This window comes from Schistocerca americana, chromosome 4 (assembly GCF_021461395.2).
Source record: "Schistocerca americana isolate TAMUIC-IGC-003095 chromosome 4, iqSchAmer2.1, whole genome shotgun sequence".
NCBI lineage: Eukaryota > Metazoa > Arthropoda > Insecta > Orthoptera > Acrididae > Schistocerca > Schistocerca americana.
This window is the reverse complement of record NC_060122.1, coordinates 609,887,011-609,912,262: the sequence shown is the minus strand read 5'-3', so window position 1 is coordinate 609,912,262 and position 25,252 is coordinate 609,887,011. Positions and strand designations below refer to the sequence as shown.

General features: G+C 39.1%; 1 protein-coding gene across 3 annotated transcripts in view; it reads left to right on the top strand.

Annotated features, from left to right (window-relative positions):
* The window catches only part of LOC124612418, a 242,762-nt gene that overhangs the window by 25,610 nt on the left and 191,900 nt on the right, over window positions 1–25,252 (top strand). For all 3 annotated transcript variants that reach the window (XM_047140622.1, XM_047140621.1, XM_047140623.1), the window contains exon 2: window positions 7,664–8,681. In XM_047140622.1, the coding sequence (XP_046996578.1) occupies window positions 7,664–8,681 (1,018 nt within the window). The remainder of the gene's footprint in view (window positions 1–7,663; window positions 8,682–25,252) is intronic.

Below are 25,252 nucleotides of genomic sequence, written 5' to 3'. Positions count from 1 at the left end.
ACCATTTTGGGTACACGGAGTACAGTGTACTTCATGAACAGTTTGTGTGATATATGTCAAAGTAAAATCATTGTCAGATTTTGGTGGAATCGTGATGAGAACAGATATAACACAAGCTGTGACATGGTCGCTGATTAAAACAGTTATCCAGACAGTGTAGAATGAATTTCCTTTATTTCCATCAGGCGATAAGGATTACAAATGTCTCAAAAGTGAGATCAGCAGGAAGTGCAAAATGGCTAAGCTAGGATGGCTAGAGGACAAATGTAAGGATGTAGAGGGATATATCACTGGGGGTAAGATAGATACTGCCTACAGGAAAATTAGAGAGACCTTTGGAGAATATCGAGAGCTCAGATGGAAAACCAGTCCTAAGCAAAGAAGGGAAAGCAGAAAGATGGAAAGAGTATATAGAGGGTGTATACAAAAGCGATATACTTGAGGACAATGTTAGGGAAATGGAGGAGGACATAGATGAAGCTGAAATAGGAGATATGATACTTAAAGGCTCCGGGAGCAGACAACAGTCCATTAGAACTGCTGATAGCCTTGGAAGGGCCAGCCATGACAAAACTATACCATCTGGTGAGCAAGATGTATGAGACAGGCAAAATACCCTCAGATTTCAAGAAAAACATCATAATTCCAATCCCAAAGAAAACAGGTGTTGACAGGTGTGAAAATTACCGAACTATCAGTTTAATAAGTCACTGCTGCAAAATACCAACACGAATTCTGTACAGACGAATGGAAAAACTGGCAGAAGCCAACCTCGGGGAAGATAAGTTTGGATTCCCTAGAAATGTTGGGACATGTGAGGCAATACTGACCTTATGACTCATCTTAGAAGATAGATTAAGGAAAGGCAAACCTACTATGTTTCTAGCACTCGCAGGCTTAGAGAAAGCTTTTGACAATGTTGACTGAATTACTATCTTTCAAATTCTGACGGTGGCAAGGGTAAAATACAGGGAGTGAAAGGCTATTTACAATTTGTACAGAAACCAGATGGCGGTTATAAGAGTCGAGGGGCACGAAAGGGAAGCAGTGGTTGAGAAGGGAGTAATACAGGGTTGTAGCCTATCCCCAATGTTATTCAATCTGTATATTGAACAAGCAGTAAAGGATACAAAAGAAAGATTTGGAATAGGATTTAAAGTCCAGGGAGAAGAAATAAGAACTTTTAGGTTTGCTGATGACATTGTGATTCTGTCAGAGACAGCAAAGGACTTGGAAGAGCAGTTGAACGGAATGGACAGTGTCTTCAAGAAGGGTATAAGATGAAAATCAACAAAAGCAAAACGAGGATAATGAATTGTTGTCGAATTACATCAGGTGATGCTGAGGGAATTAGATTAGAAAAAGAGATGCTGAAAGTAGTAGATCAGTTTGTTTTGCTACTTGGGGAGCAAAATAACTGATGATGGTCGAAGTAGAGAGGATGTAAAATGTAGACTGGCTTTGGCAAGGAAAGCGTTTCTGAAGAAGAGAAATTTGTTTACATCGACTATTGATTTAAGTGTCAGGAAGTCACTTGTGAAAGTATTTGTATGGAGTGTAGGCATGTGTGGAAGTGAAACATGGGCGATAAATAGTTTAGACAAGAAGAGAATACAAGCTTTCGAAATGTGTTGCTACAAAAGAACGCTGAAGATTAGGTGGGTAGATCATGTAACTAATGAGGAGGTACTGAATAGGATTGGGGAGAAGAGGAATTTGTGGTATAACTTGACTAAAAGAAGGGATCGGTTGGTAGCACACATTCTAAGGCATCAAAGGATCACCAATTTAGTTTTAGAGGGAAGCATAGAGGGTAAAAATTGTAGAGGTTGACCAAGAGATGAATACACTAAGCTGATTTAAAAGGGTAAGGTGTAGGTTGCAGTAGTTACTCGGCGATTAAGAATAATGCACAGGATAGTGTATTATCGAGAGCTGCATAAAACCAGTCTCTGGACTGAAGACAACAACAACAACAACAACAACAACATCAACATCATTTCCATCAGTGATCACAATACGTTTGGTCCATATACTACCCGTTTTGGTCAGCAATGACAGTCTTCAGATCTGTTGTAAAACTGGTAGACTAAGGACCAAACGTTTTTTGATCATTGATGGAAATAAAATAAATTTATTCTAAAGTTGTAACATTTTGTGTCTGTAGAAGATGTGTTAATTTGCCCAAACAAAAGGCAACAAAATGCAAAAATTTCTTACCAGTTGCTTAAAGTGCTTTATATGTATCATTTCCGCAATGGTTTGAGATATTTGCAGGTGGTTGCAGCCATTGCCTGCTGAAAATTGTGTTATAGTTTCCATATTCTGGAATGACTGTGGCAGTAGCTAAGGGTGTACAGGTGAAACTCTCTGTAAGTAGGCATTTATTAGATGCTGGAACTAAGGTGTCAGCATTCATGTAGCACAGTGATACCAAGGAATGGCAGCGTGAATTGTTCCTCCAGTTCCTTCATGAACCCTATGGTGATTAATACTTTTAATTTGTTTCTGAAGTTTCCTAAATTATTTTTTTTCTCTCCATGGAGCTGTGCAATCACAGAAACATTGGTGTACTAATAAATGTAGTTGAGCTTTAAGGAATGATTTCATGGCATGCTGGTATAGCATGAGACCCCAGTATATAAATAAGGGTAATTTATTAGATTCTTAAGTATTTCAGAGTTACTGCCGCAATAACACGATTCCAAAGTTTTCCTTGATAACTTATGTTAGCATTACTTCTCTGCAGCCAGGATAATAATTCGTCATTCCAGGTTTACCATGCCACAGGAGAGTCGAGGGTGTAAATGGCCACAGCCATGCACCTGCAACAGATCTTTCCTGAAAGTATTTGTCTGGAGTGTGATCATACGTGAAAAAGGATAACAGAAGCTTTTGAAATGTGCTACAGAAGAATGTTGAAGGTTATGTGGGTAGATCATGTAACTAATGAAGAGACATTGAATCTGATTGGAGAGAAAAGAGCTTGTGGCATAATTTTACCAATAGGAAAGATAGATCGGTGCACACTTTCTGAGGCATCAAGGAAGAGTTACTTTAAGAGAGATAAGTGGGAGGGAGGGACAGAGCGGGGACAGGAGAGTACACATTGAAGAGTGAGAACAAAATTTGACTGCAAAAGCAGATTTGAGTAGATTAAGGTTGTGGTAGTTACTAGAGGTCTGCATTATTCTGAGTTTTACTGGTGAGTCCCGCTCGCCCCTCTGGCTCTCGGGAGTATGCGGCCGAGTGTTCTCTTCCGCCGGCTGTGGGCAGCCGATCGCCAGCGCTTGGCCGAGTGCGCCAGACGCTCGACCGGTAGCCAGTAACCAGTGGACTCAGTGCCAGTGAGCGGTGCTCCGTCACACTCCTTGAGATCAGAGGCCACCGCTTCACATTAACCGCTCACTTATTTCTTTTACAAATGTCTTTCGTTGTTTACTACCAGTTCTACGACCTAAATAATACACTTGTATATGTTACATTTGATGTTTGTTAATATGTTGCAGACTACTGAAGTTTAACCTTTGAGGTTATCGTGTATTCCAGTAATTATAACGTTAAAAACTGTAATGTCTGTATTTAGTATTTTGTTCCGTTCGGTAGACAAACGTGAACACAGTAGTCTAATCATGGGCTATGTGTAGCCTATCTCCAAACTCTGCCACGTGTACTTTGTACTAATATTGAATGCAGGATCGGGAAGGAATGACGGAGTTAAAAGTAATACTCACAAAATTTTGTTGCACAAACATTAATTCCTGAAAAATTATGACCTGTAAATAACGTTACAAGTGAATCATGACTATACAATTCGTTTTTCATCATTGGTGCTCCCTGATACATAGGCGTCATTTGTGTTCCTGGAGCTATTACTACAGCTGGCGGTTTGAACTCCTTCCTGTGATGTCAACGAAAGTGGAAGCATACATTTATAGAGTTTGAGGAATGTTTCCTTCCTTGTGATTACGTGGTATGTTGTCAATACTTACGTAATTGTGATGGATCAATAAGAGATCATCCACCTTGTCTGATTCCAGGCTCGATCTTCTGCTGGACAGCAGGTGACCGGCCTGGCTAAAATTTCTCTCGCTGGCAGCACTAGTGGCAGGAATACAGAGAACTCTTCTGGCTACTACCGACAGCCTTGGAAATAACCCCGTGTGCGTTTTCCACCACTGCAAAATTTGGCCTTCGGCACAGCTACAGTCGGATTTGGAGAGCGAAAGGTACCTGTCGAGTTCATTGGTAGTAACTGTGTGTCCATCTTCGTCGTCCTCATCCAAACTCCAGTCCATCCTAGACTTTTTCATGGGAAGAACTTGGTCACTGTTTGCTTGAATGGACTCTAAACATGAATGAAAACATCCGTAAGATATTCCTGTCACCTTCAATATGTGTACACCGTAGTTAGAATTACTGGTTACTAAACGACTATATTTACGGTTACATTTTATATATATCGCACAAATTATATCAAAATGCATTGTGGAATGTTTAAGCTGCGAAACCTTTCCCAAATATCACATTATAGACGTAATAAATGTTGATCTAATGAAAGATGGCAGATTAGACAAACAAACATTCGGTTTCAGTGAATGAACCTTACCATTTTCCGGGAGTTCTGAGTACAATTGTCGAACTTCAGCATACGCGGCTTGCTTTTCGTCTGCTGTGAGTTTCTTCAAATGATGCCGTGATGGGCATAGAACCGTGGCAACATAATGGATAGCCTCAATTTTGCACTTCTCTGTGATAAAGTATGCTGCTCTCATTTTTATTTTCGCCATGAGCTGAAAAGGAAACCCAATATACATAACTGCACTCTGATAATTCAACAGTTGTATAAAGGATTGTAACCTATAGAAAGTGTTCTTACCTCGTTGTCACCGTCTATTGGTTCACAATGATGTAACAGACTCTTGTACCACGGCAGCACACGTTCCAGCGTTGTTATCTTTGCAGTTTCCAAATCCAAACTCGCTTTTTTAAAGGGGGTTAGAAAAATGACAATGTCTCGTACGCACCCTTCTTGAAAGGTTTCTAAGAGTGTCGATTGCCCCCGGGATTCTAGTAGATCTCGAATATCGTCAATTTGACTTACGACGGAATTGAGCATTAACAGTATACTGTTGCACCGGGTTACAGCTTCTTGCTTCACAGAGTGCCGCAGACACCCCGAGTGACCCAATCTCTTGAAATAGCCTACTATAGCTCTTGCTGGTAGTAGACACGACAGGAGTTCAGGGGCTTCGTCTTCTAAAAACATCTCTTGAAATGTGTGACGAAGCGCAGTCATCAAGCAGTGATCAAAGCAAGGCAAACGGTCGTAAGATTCAAGTGCCTTCTTCATATTAGCTCCTTGGTCGGTGACGAGGTAACATTTTGTAAGATCATTCTTGTTAATTCCTAACTCAAGCATCCGCCCTTCGATTTCGTGCCGTATGTTCTCTCCTGTCTTAGGTACGTCCGGAAACTCGGTTGTTACCAAAACGTAGTTATAAGACCACAGATCAGCATCTAAAGTGCACATTTTGTTCTTCAAGGCACATATTAGCTTGGGCCCCATTGTCACCTGTATTTTGTCTGCCTTTTCTTTAATATGCCGCGATACAGTGGTAAGGTGCGGAAGAACATCTTCTATACTGACTTTGCCGTAAGTGGCGCCAACATTGATGAGCTCCTCTGAATAATTCTTGAAGCCAATCTTACTACAAGTATTTAACGGTAGCAAATCTATTCCACTCATATCGACCAACCTATCAACAACTACTTTCTTTATGCTACTTGACCGGTGGAATTTTGCTCCGCATTTACTTTTGCAGTGCCGAATCATACCTGTTGTGCTTGACTGGTATGAAAGTATGGTATCACATGTGGTACATTGCACGAAACCAGCAGAAGCCTGCGTGACAGGATCCACTAAAAGTGCAAACGATTTCCAAGCTTCACTTTTCGCCTCTCCTTCCAACATGTCTTTCTTCTTCAGGACTAATGAGCTGCTCCTAATCCTCTCCATAATACTTCTCTTCGTTTCATGAATGGAACATTTACAACCTATACTTGGTTTATCCATAACGCTGTCTGTGCTGCTCAAAGCCAGGTCGTCAACTGCATTTACACACGGTTTCTAATGCGATTCGGCACTGTAGAGCGTGCGGCGGTTGTACTGTCACCGTCCGAGATTGTGAGTACGCTCGAGCGCCCGGCAGTGCTCGACAGTCCAGCCGATAACCGAGAGGTGGAGGACAACCGGCCACATGGTGAATTAGACAGCCACAGCTGTATCGCAGTGTGGGCCTTTCCCAGCCGTTGAGCAGCAGCATGAAATGGGAAACGCTCGAGCGGTTGTTTTCATCGAAATGCAGAGCTCTAGTAGTTACACAGGAATGTTGAGACTTGGACAGAATAGTTCAGTGTGGAGAGCTGCATCAAAGCAGTCTTTGCACTTAGTAGATCTCCGTAACTTTCATGACTGTGTTACAGTCCTCATCTTTATGTTATCCTCACACCCTCCTTCATATATTTACTTTTTTATTCTACTTTATTTCTGGAAGAATGAAACTGCACCACAGAGAAATTATAATTTGGTGTTTATTCTTGAGAGAGTTTCTCATAAATATTGCCATCTGCGTTTTATGTTATGGTCATTCCATTTTCTTTGTGTGGTTACATGTGACTTAAGATCAAATGACAATGTAGAACTGCAGGTAGGAAAAGCAACCTCGAAACTGTGGTTCATTGGAAGAACCCTAAATAAATTTAATTTATCCACACACACAATTTTAGTATTGTTTGTCTTTCTGGGGCCATTACGAGGTATGACAAATAGCAGAGGTAGGAGATCCAAAGTAGGGCACTGCCTTTTGTCACAGTTTTGAAGCACAATAGTGTTAGGGAGTGGACCACCAAGCAGATGCTAAGAGAAGAAATTGTGGCCATGGAGGAGTGTATTGTTATTAGAGAGTGTACATTCTGAGAAGTGTTGGGCAACATAATACTTTCTCCTTTCCACATTGTGCAAAATGACCACAACAGGATGATCAGGGCCCATAAGGAGAGTTACTGACAGCTGTTCTTCTCAGCTATTATTTCATAATTGAACAGGAAGAGGGGGGAGGAGGTATGAGGTATCAGTAATGCCCTCTTGACACACACCATAAGATGAGTAGATGTGTTGTTTATTCGCCATTTTACTGTGTATCAGTAATTTTGTGACTAAAAGACTTTCATGATATCCTAGGTTTTAATGCGAGCTCTTGCATGTAGATAATTTTTTAATAATAAAAGAAATATTCTAAGGTAATGTGCTGTTTATTAAGAAATATTCTAAGGTAATGTGCTGTTTATTTTTATAACCTACAGAAAGTATGCATTTCATTCATTGCTTTGCTTACGCTAAGGTGAACCCACTCCACAATAAGTTTCCGAAAAACATGTATAAAAAAAGTAGAACAAAAATGGAAACAAAGCTACCAAATGTAAAAGGCGAAGCATTTCATTATGCTGATCATGCTTGTTGCATCCTTGTGTAACAGTTGAACGTCTCTTACTTTTCTTTAAAGTGCTATTAACTATAGTGTATACCATTGTGTTTAATGTGTGTCAAGTGTATAGAAAGAGCGAAAGAGCAAGAGTAGACTATAATTCTTATTTGTTCCAGATGGCCATGGATGAGGAATTGGAAGCAAATCATGCAGAAGAAGAAACTTCTGAAGAAAATGCATTAGAAGTTAGTTCAGTGAGTTTCTGTAATGAGTCATTTGAGTCTCCAAGTATAATGCAAACATGTTTGGCCGAAGATTGTGAAAGGTACGGACAAGACTGTGACAGTGTAAACAGTGTGGGGCACAGAAGACACCAGATTTCTTCCATTTTACGATCAGGTGCTGAGGAGAATGAAGCAGAAGCCATGGAAGTGCTGGAAAGCAACCATTGTTCAAGCAGTGAAGAATCTGGAGATAGTGACAGTGATGAAGAAAATGATAGTGCTTTATCACCTGTGGCATTGATTGGTACTCCACTGTCCACAGGCAAAAAAAATTCTCATTCAAAAAGATCTGCCAATAAATGCATTAGGACTTATAATCCTCAACATGATTTCTTTGCTGACTGCCCCGAATTAAATGAAGCTGATGGGTTTTTACAGTGGGATGACATTGAACCTAAAAACTGTGAAAGTCACTGTACACCTGCCTCAACTGTTAGGTCTGCTAATAAGACTGACAGTGGTGACAGTTTTGTCACACCAAAACGAATTCCTGTGTCAGCCAAAAGAAGTAATAGTAGAACAGCAAAGAAACTCTGTAAACGTAACTTAAAAGTGAATGAAACAGGGGAGGCTAGTGCTGGAAAAATTACCAATACTGAAAGTTTGTGTATGCTCATGCGAGGCCGTCGTGTTGTAAGAGATCTGTTGAGAAGAACAGAAAATATGAGGCATAAAAAATGTTTGAGACAAAATTATGGCTCTCCTGTAAGCGGTGGCAATGTCATTGTCAGCCCTGGAGTTCCTGGTATTCATCCATTACCACAGACCCCTGCAAAGACAAGGCTTCCTGAAGACAGAAATGTACTTGCAGCACAACCTACAACTCCCATCCTTGATGCTTATGATAAGGATAGTAACTGCATTGATGAACTAGATCCAACGCAACCTGCCTCAATGCTGATTTTGCAGGGTAAGGGAAAATTAAGCATTGTGAATTTATGTGTAATTTCATTAAAAGTTTTAAGTGTTTATCTTCCTCTGCACGATTAATAGTGTGCACACACTGTCAGCAGAGACCAGTCCATTGCCAAAGTGGTTATGTTTTTTGTAGTAATAATCTGTTGTCAAGGCCATGACTGACAGATATTGAAACATAATTTCCTACAAATACTTGTATTGACTTCTCTTTACTGTCATGAACGGCTAATTTATTTTGCTTTTAAACAAGTTAGATACATAGTAACAGAGGAATTTTCAACATATTTCAAACTATATAGCTAGATAACAGTTTCTTTGTCATATTTTTCTTCATAAATTTTATGCACACTTAATTCTTATTCAGTAGCAAGCTGCCAGCTTATATCTATCAGGGTGGAATGGAGTGAGGAAGCACATCTTTAGTTGCAGACAAGATACTGTCATTTTGTGTTGCCATAAATTTAAGTTGTTAATTGGGGTATTCACAATATTAAAGAGCAAATGGGTGTGTTAGTGCCTTTTCCAGTTAATATTACAAAAGTACCACATTTCCAGTAATATTCTGCTTTAACAGTGAAAGTTCATTAGAAGGGAAATTGCCTTCCCTAGTTTAAATTTGTTTACAATAAACACTGGATAAACTTGGTCTTGTTTGCAAAAGGTAACAGGAAACGGGGAGAGGTCTGTTACCTTCATGTCCATCTACATCTACATCTGTACTCTACAAACCACTGTGAAGTGTATGGCAGAGGATACACCCCACTGTACTGTTTATTAGCGCTTTCTCTGGTTCCATTCACATATGGAGTGCAGGAAGAGTGATTGTTTAAATGCCTCTGTGCATGCTGTAACTAATGTAATTTTATCTTCGCAGTCCCTGTGGGAGTGACATGTAGGGGGTTGTTTTATATTTGTAGAGTCATCATTGATGCCACTTCATGAGGCATTGTTAGTATACTTTCTAGCAATAATTTACATCAATCTTTAAGAATCTGATAGTTCAGCATCTCAGTGACACACTCTTGTTGGTCAAACAAACCTGTGACCTGCTCATGCTGTCCTCCTCTCTGTATGTTCAGTATCTCCTGCTAATCGTATTTAGTACAAGTTCCATGCACTTGAACTACGGGTATTGACTGCTTACTGTTGGAGGGAAGACGCTTGATACAGATATAAAAGAAAGTAAGCCACAGCAGACCATTAATAAGAATTTTAAGAGACAAATCAGAAACTAAATTCAGTAGAAAAAGAAAGGCATTACTGCTAGTTAGCAGTCATGACAGGGGTGTAGGCCAACAGCTGCAGGAAAAACGAAGATCAGGGTACCAGGTCATAAATAGTGCTTACCTTGGCCAAGTAATAGTTGATATTGAGGCACTGACTAGGGATCTGAGTGGAGAGGGGGGGAACCTTGTGTGCCACCACACCATGGACTGTAATTTTGCCTTGCAATTGATGTGTTTCACCCAAGTCTCATCGCCGTTTACGATTCGATCTAGTAATGAATCACCATGTTTGTGGTAGGCCTCCAGAAATGTCAGCGTTGCCCTATTTGCTGTTCTTTATGGTGCTCTGTAAGTGTTTTGGGCACCCATTGTGCACAAAATTTGTGGTGAGTGACAATTTCAAACAACAAAGTCCGTGAAACTTGTGGAAAAGAAAGCGAAATCTCAGTTTTTGTGAGGCGACGGTTTTCACGAATCGTTTCATCAACTTAGCTACAAGATCATCAATCACAGTGCTCAGGCGTCCACTCTTCTCTTCATCATGAACGATGATTTGGCCATTTTTAAATCGAATGTGCCATTTCCGGACAGAACGTTCAATCATTACGTTGTTTCCGTACACTTCGCACAGTTCATGATAAATTTCTATAGGTTTTAGATTTTTTTGCCAACAAAAACCATATCACAGACCGCACCTCACAACTGGCCGTATTTTCAATTGCAGCACACATTTCAAATTCGAATATCGGAAAAACCAGATGCGCAGAGACGTTCCACTGTCACCGATGGATACAGACTGAACAGCACGCACATACCGAAATATACGTGATCGGGGTGCACCTAGTGCCATCAGACGGAAACGTTCCCTACTTTCTGAATAGCCCTTGTATAATTCCTGTGGTTACCTGTGTGAGAGTTGAGCCTTTTTTATACTAAATAGCATAGACTTACTGCTAAAAACGTAGTACTGATAGATGAAGCGGCACGCACAAATTTGTTCGAATAAACTTGTCCAGGGTCATTAGACTCTTAGAGGACTAGAAATGAAGTTAATTAATTTGTTATCTGTTTACACAGTATAGAATGTCAAAAGTTAACATGTTGTCTCTGTCTGAGCATTGTGTAAAGACAGGAATCCATATGTTAAATAGAGGAGATTATAAATTGACTGCCTATTTCTGTAGGGAATATTGAGAAAGGACTTTTTTCATGTATGTTAAAAATAATATCTAGTTCATATCTATTGAAACCAGTAGTTTATGCTATTTAATCAGTTGGAAGTCTGTGTTTGTGAATTACTGCTACCAAAAAGTCTTTTATCTTTTATGATTATTACAATTAGATCTACGTGATTTAAGTGTCAGGAAGTCTTTTCTGAAAGTATTTGTATGGGGTGTAGCCATGTATGGAAGTGAAAGGTGGATGATAAATAGCTTAGACAAGAAGAGAATAGAAGCTTTTGAAATGTGGTGCTACAGAAGAATGCTGAAGATTAGATGGGTAGATCACATAACTAATGAGGAGGTATTGAATAGAATTGGGGAGAAGAGGAGTTTCTGGCACAACTTGACTAGAAGAAGGGATCGGTTGGTAGCACGTGTTCTGAGGCATCAAGGGATCACCAATTTAGTACTGGAGGGCAGTGTGGAGGGCAAAAATTGTAGAGGGAGACCAAGAGATGAATACACTAAGCAGATTCAGAAGGATGTAGGCTGCAGTAGGTACTGGGAGATGAAGCTTGCACAGGATAGAGTAGGATGGAGAGCTGCATCAAACCAGTCTCAGGACTGAAGACCACAACAACAACATAGATCTACATTGCAGAACATAAAATATTCTTTGAAAAATTTGAGTAATTATTATTTCAATTGCCAGATGAATGACAGCAGATGATAGACTGTGGAGATTTTAATGTTAATTTTCTGAAAGATTCAGCTTAAAGCAACTATTTAGAAACATTACTAACAATTATACAGTGATATCAGTTGCTAATTTTCCTGTGTAAGAAACGAGCACACTAACAGCTAACACTATTGTGGGTGAATGCTTAATCAGTGATGTAAATTTTTATCAGCTTGTGAATGGTCTCTATGACCATGATGCCAACTAGCCATTCTAAATAATTGTTACAATGAAGCCATTTGATAGAGAACAGTTAATGAAGAGGTAACAGAAATTTTGAAGACAGCCTTGCAGGAAGCTGATTGGGGGGATATGTATAATGTCACAGATTTCAGTTCCAGTTTTAATGTATTATATAGGTGAGTTTCTATCAGTCTTTAAGAGGTAGTTTCTCAAGAATACACAGTTTAGCACTGATAACACGTCAATAAAGAATAAATCAAAATATCATGAACAATGAAAAGGAAGCTATTTGAAATGGTTGGAACAAGAAGAGAAGTAGGACTGATTACATATTATGAGAAAGACTGCACTCTCTTAAGAAAAGACATTAAGAAGTAAAAAAAGAATTGTCTGTATAATGTCTGAAATCAATAACTCAGCAGTAGTTGAAAGAGAAACTGGAAAATCCGTTAAGGAATGTGAGTACTGTGCTATTGAAGAAAACAGCCCATAATAAATACTAGAAATCAGTTAAGTGATCTACTTGATAATAATTTCTTGTAGTAGCTTGGTGTGGTTAGTCCAAGGGTTAAAGAAATAGAATATATGCAAAAATACACATGCAGGCAGTTACAATTACTCCATGTTCTCCAGTGAAATTAAGAATGCAGTTAACTACATCACTCACAGAGCTGACAATATTTGAAGTAAAATACTAAAATCTTGTTGTTCAGATGTATGTGATATTTCCATTCACATATGCAATACATTGCAGTCAACAGGCATATTTCCAGTCTGAGTGTTGCATTAAGAAACACGGGGAATGCACCCAATGAAACAGCATAAGATAGTGCCTTACAGTGTGACTCCAAGACAATGTTTTTAAGAAGTGCTAATAAAAGATGACTTGGGATGAAATTTAAATGAACCAAATGCTGACTGAAATTTTAATCTATTCCATGATAAATTCATTTCATTATTTAAAAATAGCTTTCTGCATAACCTAATCAGATATTAAATAGTCATGTAAAAAGCATGGATCAGTAGAGGGATTCAAGAACCTCATGGAAGAAAAAGGGTTGGCAAGAACAAGTAAAGATTCTGTAGTAGTTGCACACTACAAAAGCTAATCAAAATTAATAAGAAAAGCCACTAAAAACTCAAGGAACATACACATTATGTCAGAAATCAATAACTCTGACAACAGACTTAAGTCTCTGTGGAATGTAATAAAACAAGAGACAGGAGGACAGGCTACAGAACAGGATAACATCACTATTGATTAAATGGAAGCAGTATCAATGATCAGCCACAGTTAACAGGTATGTTTAATACATTGAAACCCTTATGTTACATTTCCGTGCAGTTCAGACTTAAAAATGCAAAATTGAGGAACATGTAGAATTAAGGAAAACATTAAAACCCCCAAAATATGAGCAAAAGCATATGTAATTGGCATAATTGATTAAAAATTGTAATCCTGTCCAATACATTGTATGAAATCAATACACATGAAGGAAATTAAATGTACAATACAGTGTTTGTACAACAATTTGTGGTAATGAATTTCATTAGTTATTTAAAAAAAATCACAAATGTGTAACAGTAAATAAAAACTTGTCAAAAGATTGATATTGGTATCTGCGTACAAGATAACTGAACTATTTTCTGACATGCTAAAGTAACAAATTTACTTCAAGACATGCATTTTGGGAGTACTTTCCTTTGTGCTCACCCAGAAAAAAGCAAAAGTTGATGAACATGGTGAATTAAAATGAAAACTGTGAAGTAAGGTGAAAGGCATTGAAATCTAATATGTGGGGTTTGTCTTTTACCCTCTCTCGATGAGGGAAACAGAGATGTGAAGAAGTGAGTTTACTTCCCCAATTGACATTACAAGCTTATGAGAAGTCTCAGTGAATTTCTGTACACAGTGTAAAGTGTAAATTTAAAACAAAGCTTGGGTACTACAGTTTAGCTTCAAAGCTTGGGTACTACAGTTTTGCTTCAAGTCTTTTATCACTGTTGCCAATATTTCCAATCTACAGTGTGAGGTGCAAAATATATATGTGAGTAGTGTATGTAGTAGTTGCAACTGTATTGTGTTGGATTTGAATGTGGAAGTTTTTAAAATGTGCTATCACAAAACTTTTGTTCTGTTTCTGTGTGACATCTCTGCTGTAGCACGTGGTCTGCACAAAAAATATATTTTCAACACTTTGCAAAATGCTTTCAGTCCTACCTGCACTCGTGGCATTGAAGGACCACTCACCCTCTCCACACATCCAACAGGCAAGCTCATTTTACTTGTGTTAGTGTGGTATGGTGGCTGCACTGGCTGTTGGATGATATAATAAGTTGCCAACCAATAAGAGCTCACTAGTTGGAACTGGCCAAGCATATTCTTTGAGACTTGGTGTTAGAATTTAAAAGGTTGGTGATAAATATTGTTGCTGAATACAGTACATTGGAAAAAACATTCAAAAAGAGGAGACTGATTTATAAGTAGCACAAAAAAAGGTGGGTAGGTGGTTGGGGCTCTTCGTCACTTATTGGCTCGGTCCAGGAAACTTCGTCAGCTGTCCTAATTTTCCATTGCTGCTGCAACCTAGCAGTAGTTGTATCATAATTGCATGATGAAGCTAAATGTTGCAAGTTGTGTTGGCAACGCCAGTCGTGGTTTATGTCGGCATTTCCTCTCTCATGTCTCTCCTCTCTACAACAGTGTAAAATATTCTCTTAACTCCACAACCACCTGTGGTGTGAACTGTCTGTCTTTTGTGCCACGTATAACTCGTTCAGTCCCATCAAATGACATTAGGAAAAAAACAGGATGAATTCAAGTGAGACGTCAAGTAAGAACATAGAAGTGATGTAAATTTTACTAGGAAGAAATGTAAAATCAGGGAATTTTTAGCATTTATCTTAAGGGATTTCACAGGGGCTACAAATGTGTTGCGTAAAATCATGAAAAATGTAAAATCAGAGAAAGCAAAATCGAGGTTCCAATGTAATAACCATTTCCTAAATGTAGTAGAAAATGTTGGGATCAACAGTCGAAGGAAAAAACCAAAGAAATATGTTGAAAAAGCAAATCTCATAAAATTCAGTCATGTAGCCAACTTAACCTCATAAAAATAAGAAAATTATATAGTCTCTGAAAAATAAAAGCTGATTGGGATTCGGTGATGTTTCCAGCAGAATACTTGAGACATGTTCCTCTAGGATAAGTACTGTTTCTTTTTTCTTAAATAAGTAATGCTTCTCTGACTGAGTCCATTTTTCCAGAGATGAAAATATACCATTGTTAAACCCTTCCAAAAGAAAGATGACAGTAGACATGTTAATAACTACTAACTGGTTCCACTACTGACGTCATTTTCCAAAATTTTTAAGAAGGTGGTGTATTCTATAGTAGTATCCCATCTGACCAACAATAGCTTTCCCAGTAAATTACAATTTGGATTTCAAAAGTATTGTTCAAGTGAGAACCCCATTCACACATTCACTCACCAAATTTTACAAGCTTCAAATACGAAAATAGCACTGATTGGTATTTTCTGTATCTAAGCCACTTGACAATGTGAATCTCAATATTCTTGTTGATAAACTAAGGTTTCATGGAATTGATGGTGTAGCCAACCAATGGATACTGTCATATCTAACCAAAAGGCTGCAGAATATTCTACCTAAAAATTGAACCAATGTAAGCAGGGGAAAAATCACTTCCGGTTTTCTAAGTGGTTCAATCTAGGGCCCACTATGGTTTTGTCATATATGTAAATGACCTGTCTAATATATAAAAAGCAGAATTAATTCTTTTTGTTGGTTTCACAAATATTGTAGTTAGTTGAAACATACATACAGCAAAAAAAGAAATGGTTAATAACATTCTTAAAATTATTGTTGAGTGGTTTTCTGTGAATTGTCGTGCTTTCAATTTCAAAAAGACACACCACATTCAGATGTGTACATCTAGAGATACTACACCACTGATAAATGTAACACATTCATTGCCTTTTTGTGTGCCTTTGCCCCACATTGGTGGAGGATCGGCATGGTTAGCAACGGATTGGCATGGTTAATTTAAGGGTCGCCACTCTGTTCCCCTGTTACCTCCTGGGTTGGAATATGCGTACCCCATGTGTTTACCTGATATTCATATGAAAGTGAGCAAAAGTTTTATAAATGTTTGTGAATTGTATAATTGTGGTGATACTTGGGTACCAGCCCAGAATTCACTAGGTGGGATGTGGGGAAACTACCTAAAAACTACATCTAGGCTGACCAGCCCATCAATCCTTGTTGTTAACGTGCCGGGTGGATTTGATCCAAGGTGGCACACCTCCCCATCCTGGAAGTTGGTGCTTTCATATACACGGATATCTGGGCAGGTGAAAAGAGTAACATATTGTGAGGAAATAATAACTACAGTGATGAGTGGAAACTTCAGAATTTTTAGGTGTCCATATTGATGAGAATTTAAATGAGAAAAACACATTTTCTAATGCCAAAAACAAATTAGTTCAGCTAAATTTACATTTTGAATCATTGCAAATCTTGGGCAGAGAGATTCTAAGTTGATGTATTTTGTGTGTTTTCGTTCAGTAATGTCATGTGGTATATTATTCTTGGGTAACTCATTTTTAAGAAAGAAAGTATTCATTGCTTGAAAATGACTTGTGCTACTTACCCACGTTCATCTTGTAGACATATGTTTGAGTTAGGCATTTTGACTACTGCTTCACATTACATTTGCTTTCTCATGAAGTTTGTTGTAAATAAACTGCTGCAATTCAAAAGGAACAATGATGTACATAATTACCAGAAAATAAATACATCCATTACTCCAAATTGAGGTTTTCACTGGCACAAAAAAGGGGTGTATAATACTGCAATTAAGGTTTTTGATAACTCACCAATGATGTAAAATGCCTGACAGTAAATTTAAAATTGAGAACAAACTAAAAAAGTTTCTCCTCTCTCTTCCTTCCGTTCAATAGAAGAATTTACATTTTGTAAAGTGCAAAAAGTGGTGTGTAGGAATTACTAACTCACATCTGTGTATTAAAAAAAAGTGAGCATGTAGCCATATTTACAGATGAATATGTAATATGTGAATGTAAAATTAGCTGTTCCACATCATTATGATTAATTGTACAAAGAGTTATGGAACATGAAACTGAGAGTGGAGCTGACCACTACATTTGTACCATATCTACATCTACACATGTGGGATTCAGTTCCATTTTCATTATATGCTAGTGAGCTTCTATCATATATCCAAGAAGCAAAAATAGTTCTTTTCACTGAATTTAGATCAAACTCACAAGGCTTGACAATATTATTAAAAATAAGTCACAGTAGTATTTGAGTAAATGAAACAGATTATTAAAAATTCGTAGCCATTTGTATTGATAAGAATCTGAACTGGAAGTCTTGTTAAAGATAATCGTAAATGTCTAAGCTCTGCAATTTTTGCTACAGGTAAAGTCAGATCTTAGAGGTGAAAATTCGAAAAGTTGACTGACTTTTCCTGTTTTCATTCACTAATAATCTTCTTTTCTGTTTGTTTTTATATGACATTTACTCAGATTCGGTGTAGTTACTATTGATTTGTCATGGTTATTTTAAGGAGTGTCCAGATACTCTTCCTGTCACCACCCTGTTACTTCTGGGGAGGAATATGTGTACCCCAAACTGTTTACATGTAGTGGTATCCACGTGAAAGTGTGCATGTTAGCAGATCGTGTAACCGAGGTAGGACTTGGGTACCAGCCTGGTATTCATCTAGTCGGTTGTGAAAAACTATCTAAAAACCATATTCACGGCTGGCACAATAGCCCTTTTTGTTAATCCACTGGGTGGATTTGATCTGGGGCCAGAGCACCTATCTGAATCCTCGAAGTGGCATTCTAAAACATGTGGCTATAAAAGTGACTGTTGTGCAACATTTTCTCTCTCAAATCTGCACTTTATATGATGTTTCTTGTTGAAATTTGTGAGGGGGCATTTAACAGCTGAAGTATTGTCTTAAAATTAATTTAAAAAAATAAAATAAAATAAATATATCACATTTTCTGAATGCATCTTTGCTTGGATACAATTACTAATGTGTCACATTTATTAGCTACTCCTCCTCGCAAATTAGTTTGTGCAAAATTCACTGCTTCCACTGATTTCCAGCCATGTCAAGTGACTAAAATTATATGAGCAGCTGGCCGAGCACTCCTTGGCCATTGTCAAGTAGTATGATTGCCAGTGGGCTAGTGGGCTGGTGATATACTCCTTATATACACTAGCTGCTGGCTGTGACATCATATGTGCTCATGGCGTCACCGTGTATGGGCATACGTTGTCTTGGCATTTGATGTGCCTGCTTCAACCACAATATTGGTGGATCCCACATTGTGTGGAGCTGCAGGCCACCGTCTCTACTTAAGGTGTTATCGGTCATTTTTATTTCAGTAGCTTCTTTAATTTCACAATCCTAGAAGCCGTTAGTGTGAGTCACAACAGATTTTTCATCAGATTTTATTTGGTGTCCATTTCCTAAAGAGTGCTCAGCTAAAGCAGATTTCTTGGGATAGTGTTGGTGATGAAACTTCTCATACTCCTTCCTGCATTAGTCCACTGTGCGTACTGTTTGTCTGATGTAAGACTGGCCATATTTGCAAGATATCTTGTGGACACCAGGTGTTGTGACACCTGCTGCATCTTTAACTGATCTCAGTGATTGATGGATTTTTGTTGGAAGCCTGAAGATCAATTTAATCTTGTGGTTTTTTTTCAGCAATCGGCTTATCTTACCCAACATGGAACCACATAACAGCAGGAAAGCAAGTTTCTTTTCCTGCCTCTCATTGGTGATCTTATTGTGATCCTTGTTTGTAATCACTTCATTTATTTAATGTATGTTATAGCCGCTGTTCCTGAAGACCTTGCTCATGGAGCAGATTATCAGTGTCTGATATCATCCTTGCACAATGCACCAATGTTTGTAAAACAGTGCACTTCTGTGCTGGGTGATGGATGGCGTGTGAGTGCAGATCAGTATGGGTGGACTTTCTGTAGACATTGTGGCTAATGCATCCATTTTGGTTGTAGTGGTTGAGACTGTGGAGGAAGAGCAATGCATTGTCTTTTTCTGTGTCCATGGTGAACTGGATGTTACTGTTAATGCTATTTAGGTGTTCCACGAACTCTTAAAGTTTCTCATGTATGTGGGGCCAAATACGAATGTTTCACCAATGTATCAAAAGAAACAACTAGACATTAATGCTGATGTGTCAAAGATAAAATCTTCAAAATTTTCCATGAAGAGGTTTGCAACAGCTGGAGGTAATGGACTACCCATTGCAGTGCCATCTTTCTGATCATAATACTGGCCATCGTACGTAAAGTATGGAGACATAGTGTGTACCTAAATAGCTTGACCACATCACTTACCAAGAGCTGGGATACTAGGTCCAAAGAGTCTTTGATAGGCACATTAGTAAAAAGCGCCACCACATAAAAACTATGGTCACCCTCACTAAGTTGAAGACAGTTAATTCAACAGTTAAAATGTGCTTAGTTTTTAATATGATGTTTGCTGTGTCCCACATACGGAGTGAGGAGATTTGCCAAGTACTTCACCAGCTTGTGTTGGTGAACCAATGGTGGATTTGGTGAGGCAGAATGGCATCCCGACCTGGTGGATCTTCGGTAAAGCATAAGCAGTAGGTGGTCTAGGTGCCTGTGACATAAGATTCTTGACCACACAGTCTTCCACCAAAGAGTGCTTCAGAAATTAAGATGTCTCCCTTACTATTTTTGATATTTGTTTGGGTTGCGTGGGAGCTTCCAGTAAGTATCTTCATCCAGTAGCCCACAGATCTTCATATCATAGTCCAGGTATTCCTTAACTGTGGCTGCATTGTGCTTGTCAGCAGGAAGGACCACAATGCTTTCATCATTGTGTAATGCTCATAAACCATTTTGGTCAGCCCTGGTGATGTTGGGTGCTGGTTGCTATTCTTTCGTGAGAATACGGTTCGTTTACATGGTGTCTCACGAGCTGTTTCATTTGGGAGCTTGCAGACTGCCTGTTCTATGCCACTTAATGTTTCACAGTTTGGAATGTCCCGCAGCAAGGCTGTGAAATTAAGTCCTTTCTTGCTATATCTCTTGCTTCAAGTTGTTGATGGTGCTTTCTGAGGATCTATTCTCCACACTGTGTTGCTGTTGCAAAAGATGGCTAAACTTTCCTTTGTGCCTCTCAGTAGTTTGTTTATGTGATGATGATTGTTGGAAAACTGTAGCTGCCTTGACCTAATCCCAGTCCAAAGCTGTGAGTATCCTTGATAGTTGCAGATGCAAGACCAAGTCCATTTGTCTCAGTCTGTGAAAAAAACACAAGAGCAATTTGATCTTCAGGTCTCCAACAAAAATCTTTCAATTACTGAGATCAGTTAAAGAAGTAGCAGGTTTCAAAACACTGGGTGTCTAAAAGATATCTTGCGAGTGTGACCAATCTTACATTGGACAAATGATATGCACTGTGGAACAACACAGGAAGGAGAATAAGAGGTTTTATCATCTACATGATCCTGAGAAATCTTCTTTAGCTGAGCTTGCTTTAGAAAACAAACAACAAATAAAATTTTATGAAACATCTGGTGGGCTCGCACTAATGGAGTCTGGGATTGTCAAATTAAAGAAGCTATTCAAATAAAAATCACTGGTAACATCCTAAATGGAGATCATGGCCTGCAGCTCAGCATGCATGGGGTCCAATGATCATGTGGTTGAAGTGAGTACATCAAACACTGACTCTGTATGCTTGTACGTGATGATGCCACAAGCACTAGTGATGTCACAGGTGGCAGTTAGTGTGTATAAGGAGTGTACCAGCAGTCATATGACTCGACAGTGATCAAGGAGTGCTTGGACAAAAGCTCGTTTAAATTTAATCACTTGACACCACTGGAAACCCAAGAACTTTGTATTCAATTAGTATGTATGATCGTTCAAACCTAAGTATGATACAGAATTTGATAAATTTCAGTGCCTGTAAAATTGTTAATGCCCACCTGTCACAAATTAATTGCTCAGTAGATGATGACCTCTTGTTGAAAAAAAAAAGAAAAAATTGTTCAGTTCTTACTGCAGGAGACGTTTTACACTATAGGAGAGTTCCTGAACAACAGCGTGTGGTATCATGGTATCAGTGAACTTGTAACTCTCAGCTACATTCCCAGATCTGTATTTTTGACCATGTTTATTTTTCTAAATGTATTTACTTTCTATCTTAGGTATTCTGCAGTATTTGTCTATCTGCAAAATTCATTTTTCTTTTATAGAATCTAACTTGTAGATACTTTAATATGAAACTGATTAGTATTATTTTCATAATACCGCATAATGTAATCACAGCAAACTTGTAGAACTGACACTTTCCATGTCCTGTACATCCAGAACGTGAAATAAATATAAATAAAATAAATAATCACATGACATGTGTAAATGTCAGTGGCCAATACAGTGATTCAGTAGAATGAAGATTCTTCCATTATAAAATAGTGAGAATTATTAAAATAAAAATTATGCTAGTTAACCTAATACATTTTAGTATGTGTGATATGTTACAAGATAAAAGTAAAAATAGTGAGAATTATTAAAATAAAAATTATGCTAGTTAACCTAATACATTTTAGTATGTGTGATATGTTACAAGATAAAAGTAAAAATACAAATGTAGGAAAGAGCTTCATAATAAATGGTACACAGTACATTTTGTAAGACAGAAAGTGCAAAATTAACCCACACATTTAAGTTACATTATTTGTGTCCTCTATCTGTGTAAACACAATTTGAAAAACTAATGTTAAAGACTGTTAGGTTAAATTAAGATAAATGTGTTGGACAGTATCTGGTTATGAAAACAGCTATAACTTTTAGTGAACAGTGTTACTATATATTAACAAAGGAGTTAAATGGTAATAGTGTGTGGGGGAATGTCAAGTGGCCACTAGGGTACACCACATACAGCAGCAAGTTGAGTGATGAGCGAGGGAGTAGTATGTTCATATATGTTGCAGGCTGAAGGCCATCTACGACCAACTGACACGATAAACACATTAATGTTAGTAGCAGGAGGGAGCCATCTTTAAGTATATCAAAATAGTGCCTCCTTTTGGATCTATACAAAATCTCCATGCTATTGGCAATACCAATGATTTCATGGTAATGTGTTGATAGACTATGCACCTAGTTCAGTTTCACTTTAAGGGTATGTTCATTGAAGCAAGTTTCACATGCATGACCCCTCTGCCCCTTGTAGTATTTCTTGGTAGTCATCACATGTTACCTTACAAACGTTGCAGTATAAATATGTATTTCCCCTCCCCTCCCCCTCCCCCTCCCCCTCCCTCATGAGATGCAATGATGAATCTTGTGTCTCAGCGTATTCTCTATTATAAAGAAAACTCTGAAGTTTAAATTACATCGGGACCTTTCAATTTTATCAGAAGTTGCACCACAGTATGTCTTGCTGAAAAAATTGTATTTCTTCCTTAATTAGTGTCATGTTGCGTACATTGTAATTTGTTGTATATACATGTAACTGCAGAGCTGTTCAGTCCATTTGCTCGTGCAATTTTCCTGAAGATCTCAATTTTCTTATCAATCATACCATTTGATAAAGGGTGGTAGGGAGGGGAGGGTCCGGTGTAACTTCCTACGCTATGTTGAATAAAAATAAACTTCCTTGCACCCTTTGGTACAATACGAGGAGTGGAAATAGAAAATGCTCTAAGTGCCATTTTCAGAAAGCACCTTTTCAGTGCATCTGCATGCTCAGTACTCAGTTGCATGTCCCTAGACCTCATCCAAAGGCCAAACCACGGAGATGGTCTTTCAAACATGCATTAGAGGTGGCGTTTGGCCTGTGTGCCAAAATATGCTTCCCTCTGGAGTTCTAAAATGTAAAATTCGTGAGAAGTGGTTTTTGTTGACTAAAGGTCTACATAGAGTTGCGCTCTATCAAAGCATGGTTCGGTAATTTTGGTACACTACGTAAGTGGCGTAGGAAATGGTAGGATTGGTAGTGAAAGAAACATAAATGAATGTGTAATAGGGAAACTGGGAACTGACATTTTATCTTCACTTTTTGTTCGTTTGTTCATTTGTTTGGTTATTTTCTTTGGACATAATTAAAACCACACATCATTCAGTGTTAGTTCATTGTGTATTTTGTATCCTTACAAAATACAAATTGCATTTTATAAGTAATAAAAATTAGTTGACTGTGCACTTTTGATGCAAGTTCATTTTACATGCACAAACAGAAGAAATACATATATAATTATTGTTGTTATTTTGTACTCAGTAGAATGTTCATCATGATCAAAGGTGTCTTGTGACAGCCAGAGCGAGAGCACCAGCAGCAGCGAGTACTGTTTGTATAAAGCGTTTATTTTGCATTTTGTTTACGACCTTCCACTAAGGAAGGGATTCTATTTGTGTTTATCTGCTCTGCATAGTAACTAACAGTTCTTGATAAAACTTTACGTAGTTTTCGTGTTAGATTTCTTTGTGTTTTCTTGATTGTTTAGAACAGAAAGCGCCCTAAAACCGTCTTTTGTTTGTTTCGCGGCCGTTAGCCACTAGTCACTTGAATCAGCAGTTGTCTTGTGACAGCCAGAGCGAGAGCACCAGCTGCAGCGAGTACTGTTTGTATAAAGCGTTTTTGTACTTATTTGCTGCGCTTAGCTTTTAAATAGTTTTTCTGGGAAAACCTAGCGTAGTTTTCGCGTCTCGTATTTCAGTGAGTGTTTCTTGATTATCAGAGTAGCTCATCAGAAGATTATCTTGGGAATTTGTCACCGTATAGAGTAGGGTAAACATAGTCATGTGTAGGGACTGTGGTTGTTGTGAGCGGACGCAAGGAGAATTGGCCACTCTTCGGGGGCAGGTGGAGGCTTTGTCTGTTAGGCTCATCGAGCTCGAGGCGCAGGCGTCGGCTCGTAGTGGCGTTGGGGCAACTGTGGTGAGACCTATGCCTACTTCGGTGGCCTTGGAATCACATGGAACCCCTGATGTCGCTGCGTCTTCCGGCAGTGAGCATCTTACCGGTCAGCCATCACTCCAGGGTGAATGGCGGACAGTGGTGGGCTCGCGCGTGCCTGGCTGAAAGGCGAAGGTGGGATCTGGCCGCGTGGCAGCTGCCTTACCCCTTTCCAACAGGTACGGGGTGCTTCCTAGTGGTGATGACATCGTTTCCGAGCCACCATAGGATGCCTCGCCTGTTGGGCCAGTGGCCGATTCTCCGGCAAGGTCCCGACAGTCACAGAGGGCGGGCCTATTAGTTATAGGGAGCTCCAACGTTAGGCGGGTTATGGAGCCCCTCAGGAAAATAGCGGGTAGGTCGGGGAAGAATGCCAGTGTGCACTCGGTGTGCTTGCCGGGGGGTCTCGTCCGTAGTGTGGAGGAGGCCCTTCCGGCAGCTATTGAACGCACTGGGTGTGACCGGCTGCAGATAGTAGCACATGTCGGAATGAATGACGCCTGCCGCTTGGGTTCTGAGGCCATCCTTGGTTCCTTCCGGCAGCTGGCTGATTTGGTGAAGACAACCAGCATCGCACGCGGAGTGCAAGCTGAGCTTAATATCTGCAGCATAGTGCCCAGAGTCGATCGCGGTCCTCTGGTTTGGAGCCGTGTGGAGGGTCTAAACCAGAGGCTCAGACGACTCTGCGACTATAATGGTTGCAAATTCATCGACCTCCGTTATTGGGTGGAGAACTGTAGGGCCCCCCTAGACAGGTCAGGCGTGCACTACACACCGGAAGCAGCTACTAGGGTAGCAGAGTACGTGTGGCGTGCACACGGGGGTTTTTTAGGTTAGAGGGACCCCCCCTTGGGCGAAACGATAAAATACCTGACGGCTTACCAGAGAGGACATTATCATCGTTGATAAAGAACGTCCATCCTCAGAGACCAAAAACAGGAAAAGTTAACGTAATATTGGTAAACTGCAGGAGTATCCAGGGCAAGGTTCCTGAATTAGTATCTCTTATTGAAGGAAATAGTGCGCATATAGTATTAGGAACGGAAAGTTGGTTAAAACCGGAAGTGAACAGTAACGAAATCCTAGACACAGAATGGAATATATACCGCAAGGATAGGATAAACGCCAATGGTGGAGGAGTATTTATAGCAGTAAAGAATTCAATAATATCCAGTGAAGTTATTAGCGAATGCGAATGTGAAATAATCTGGGTTAAGTTAAGTA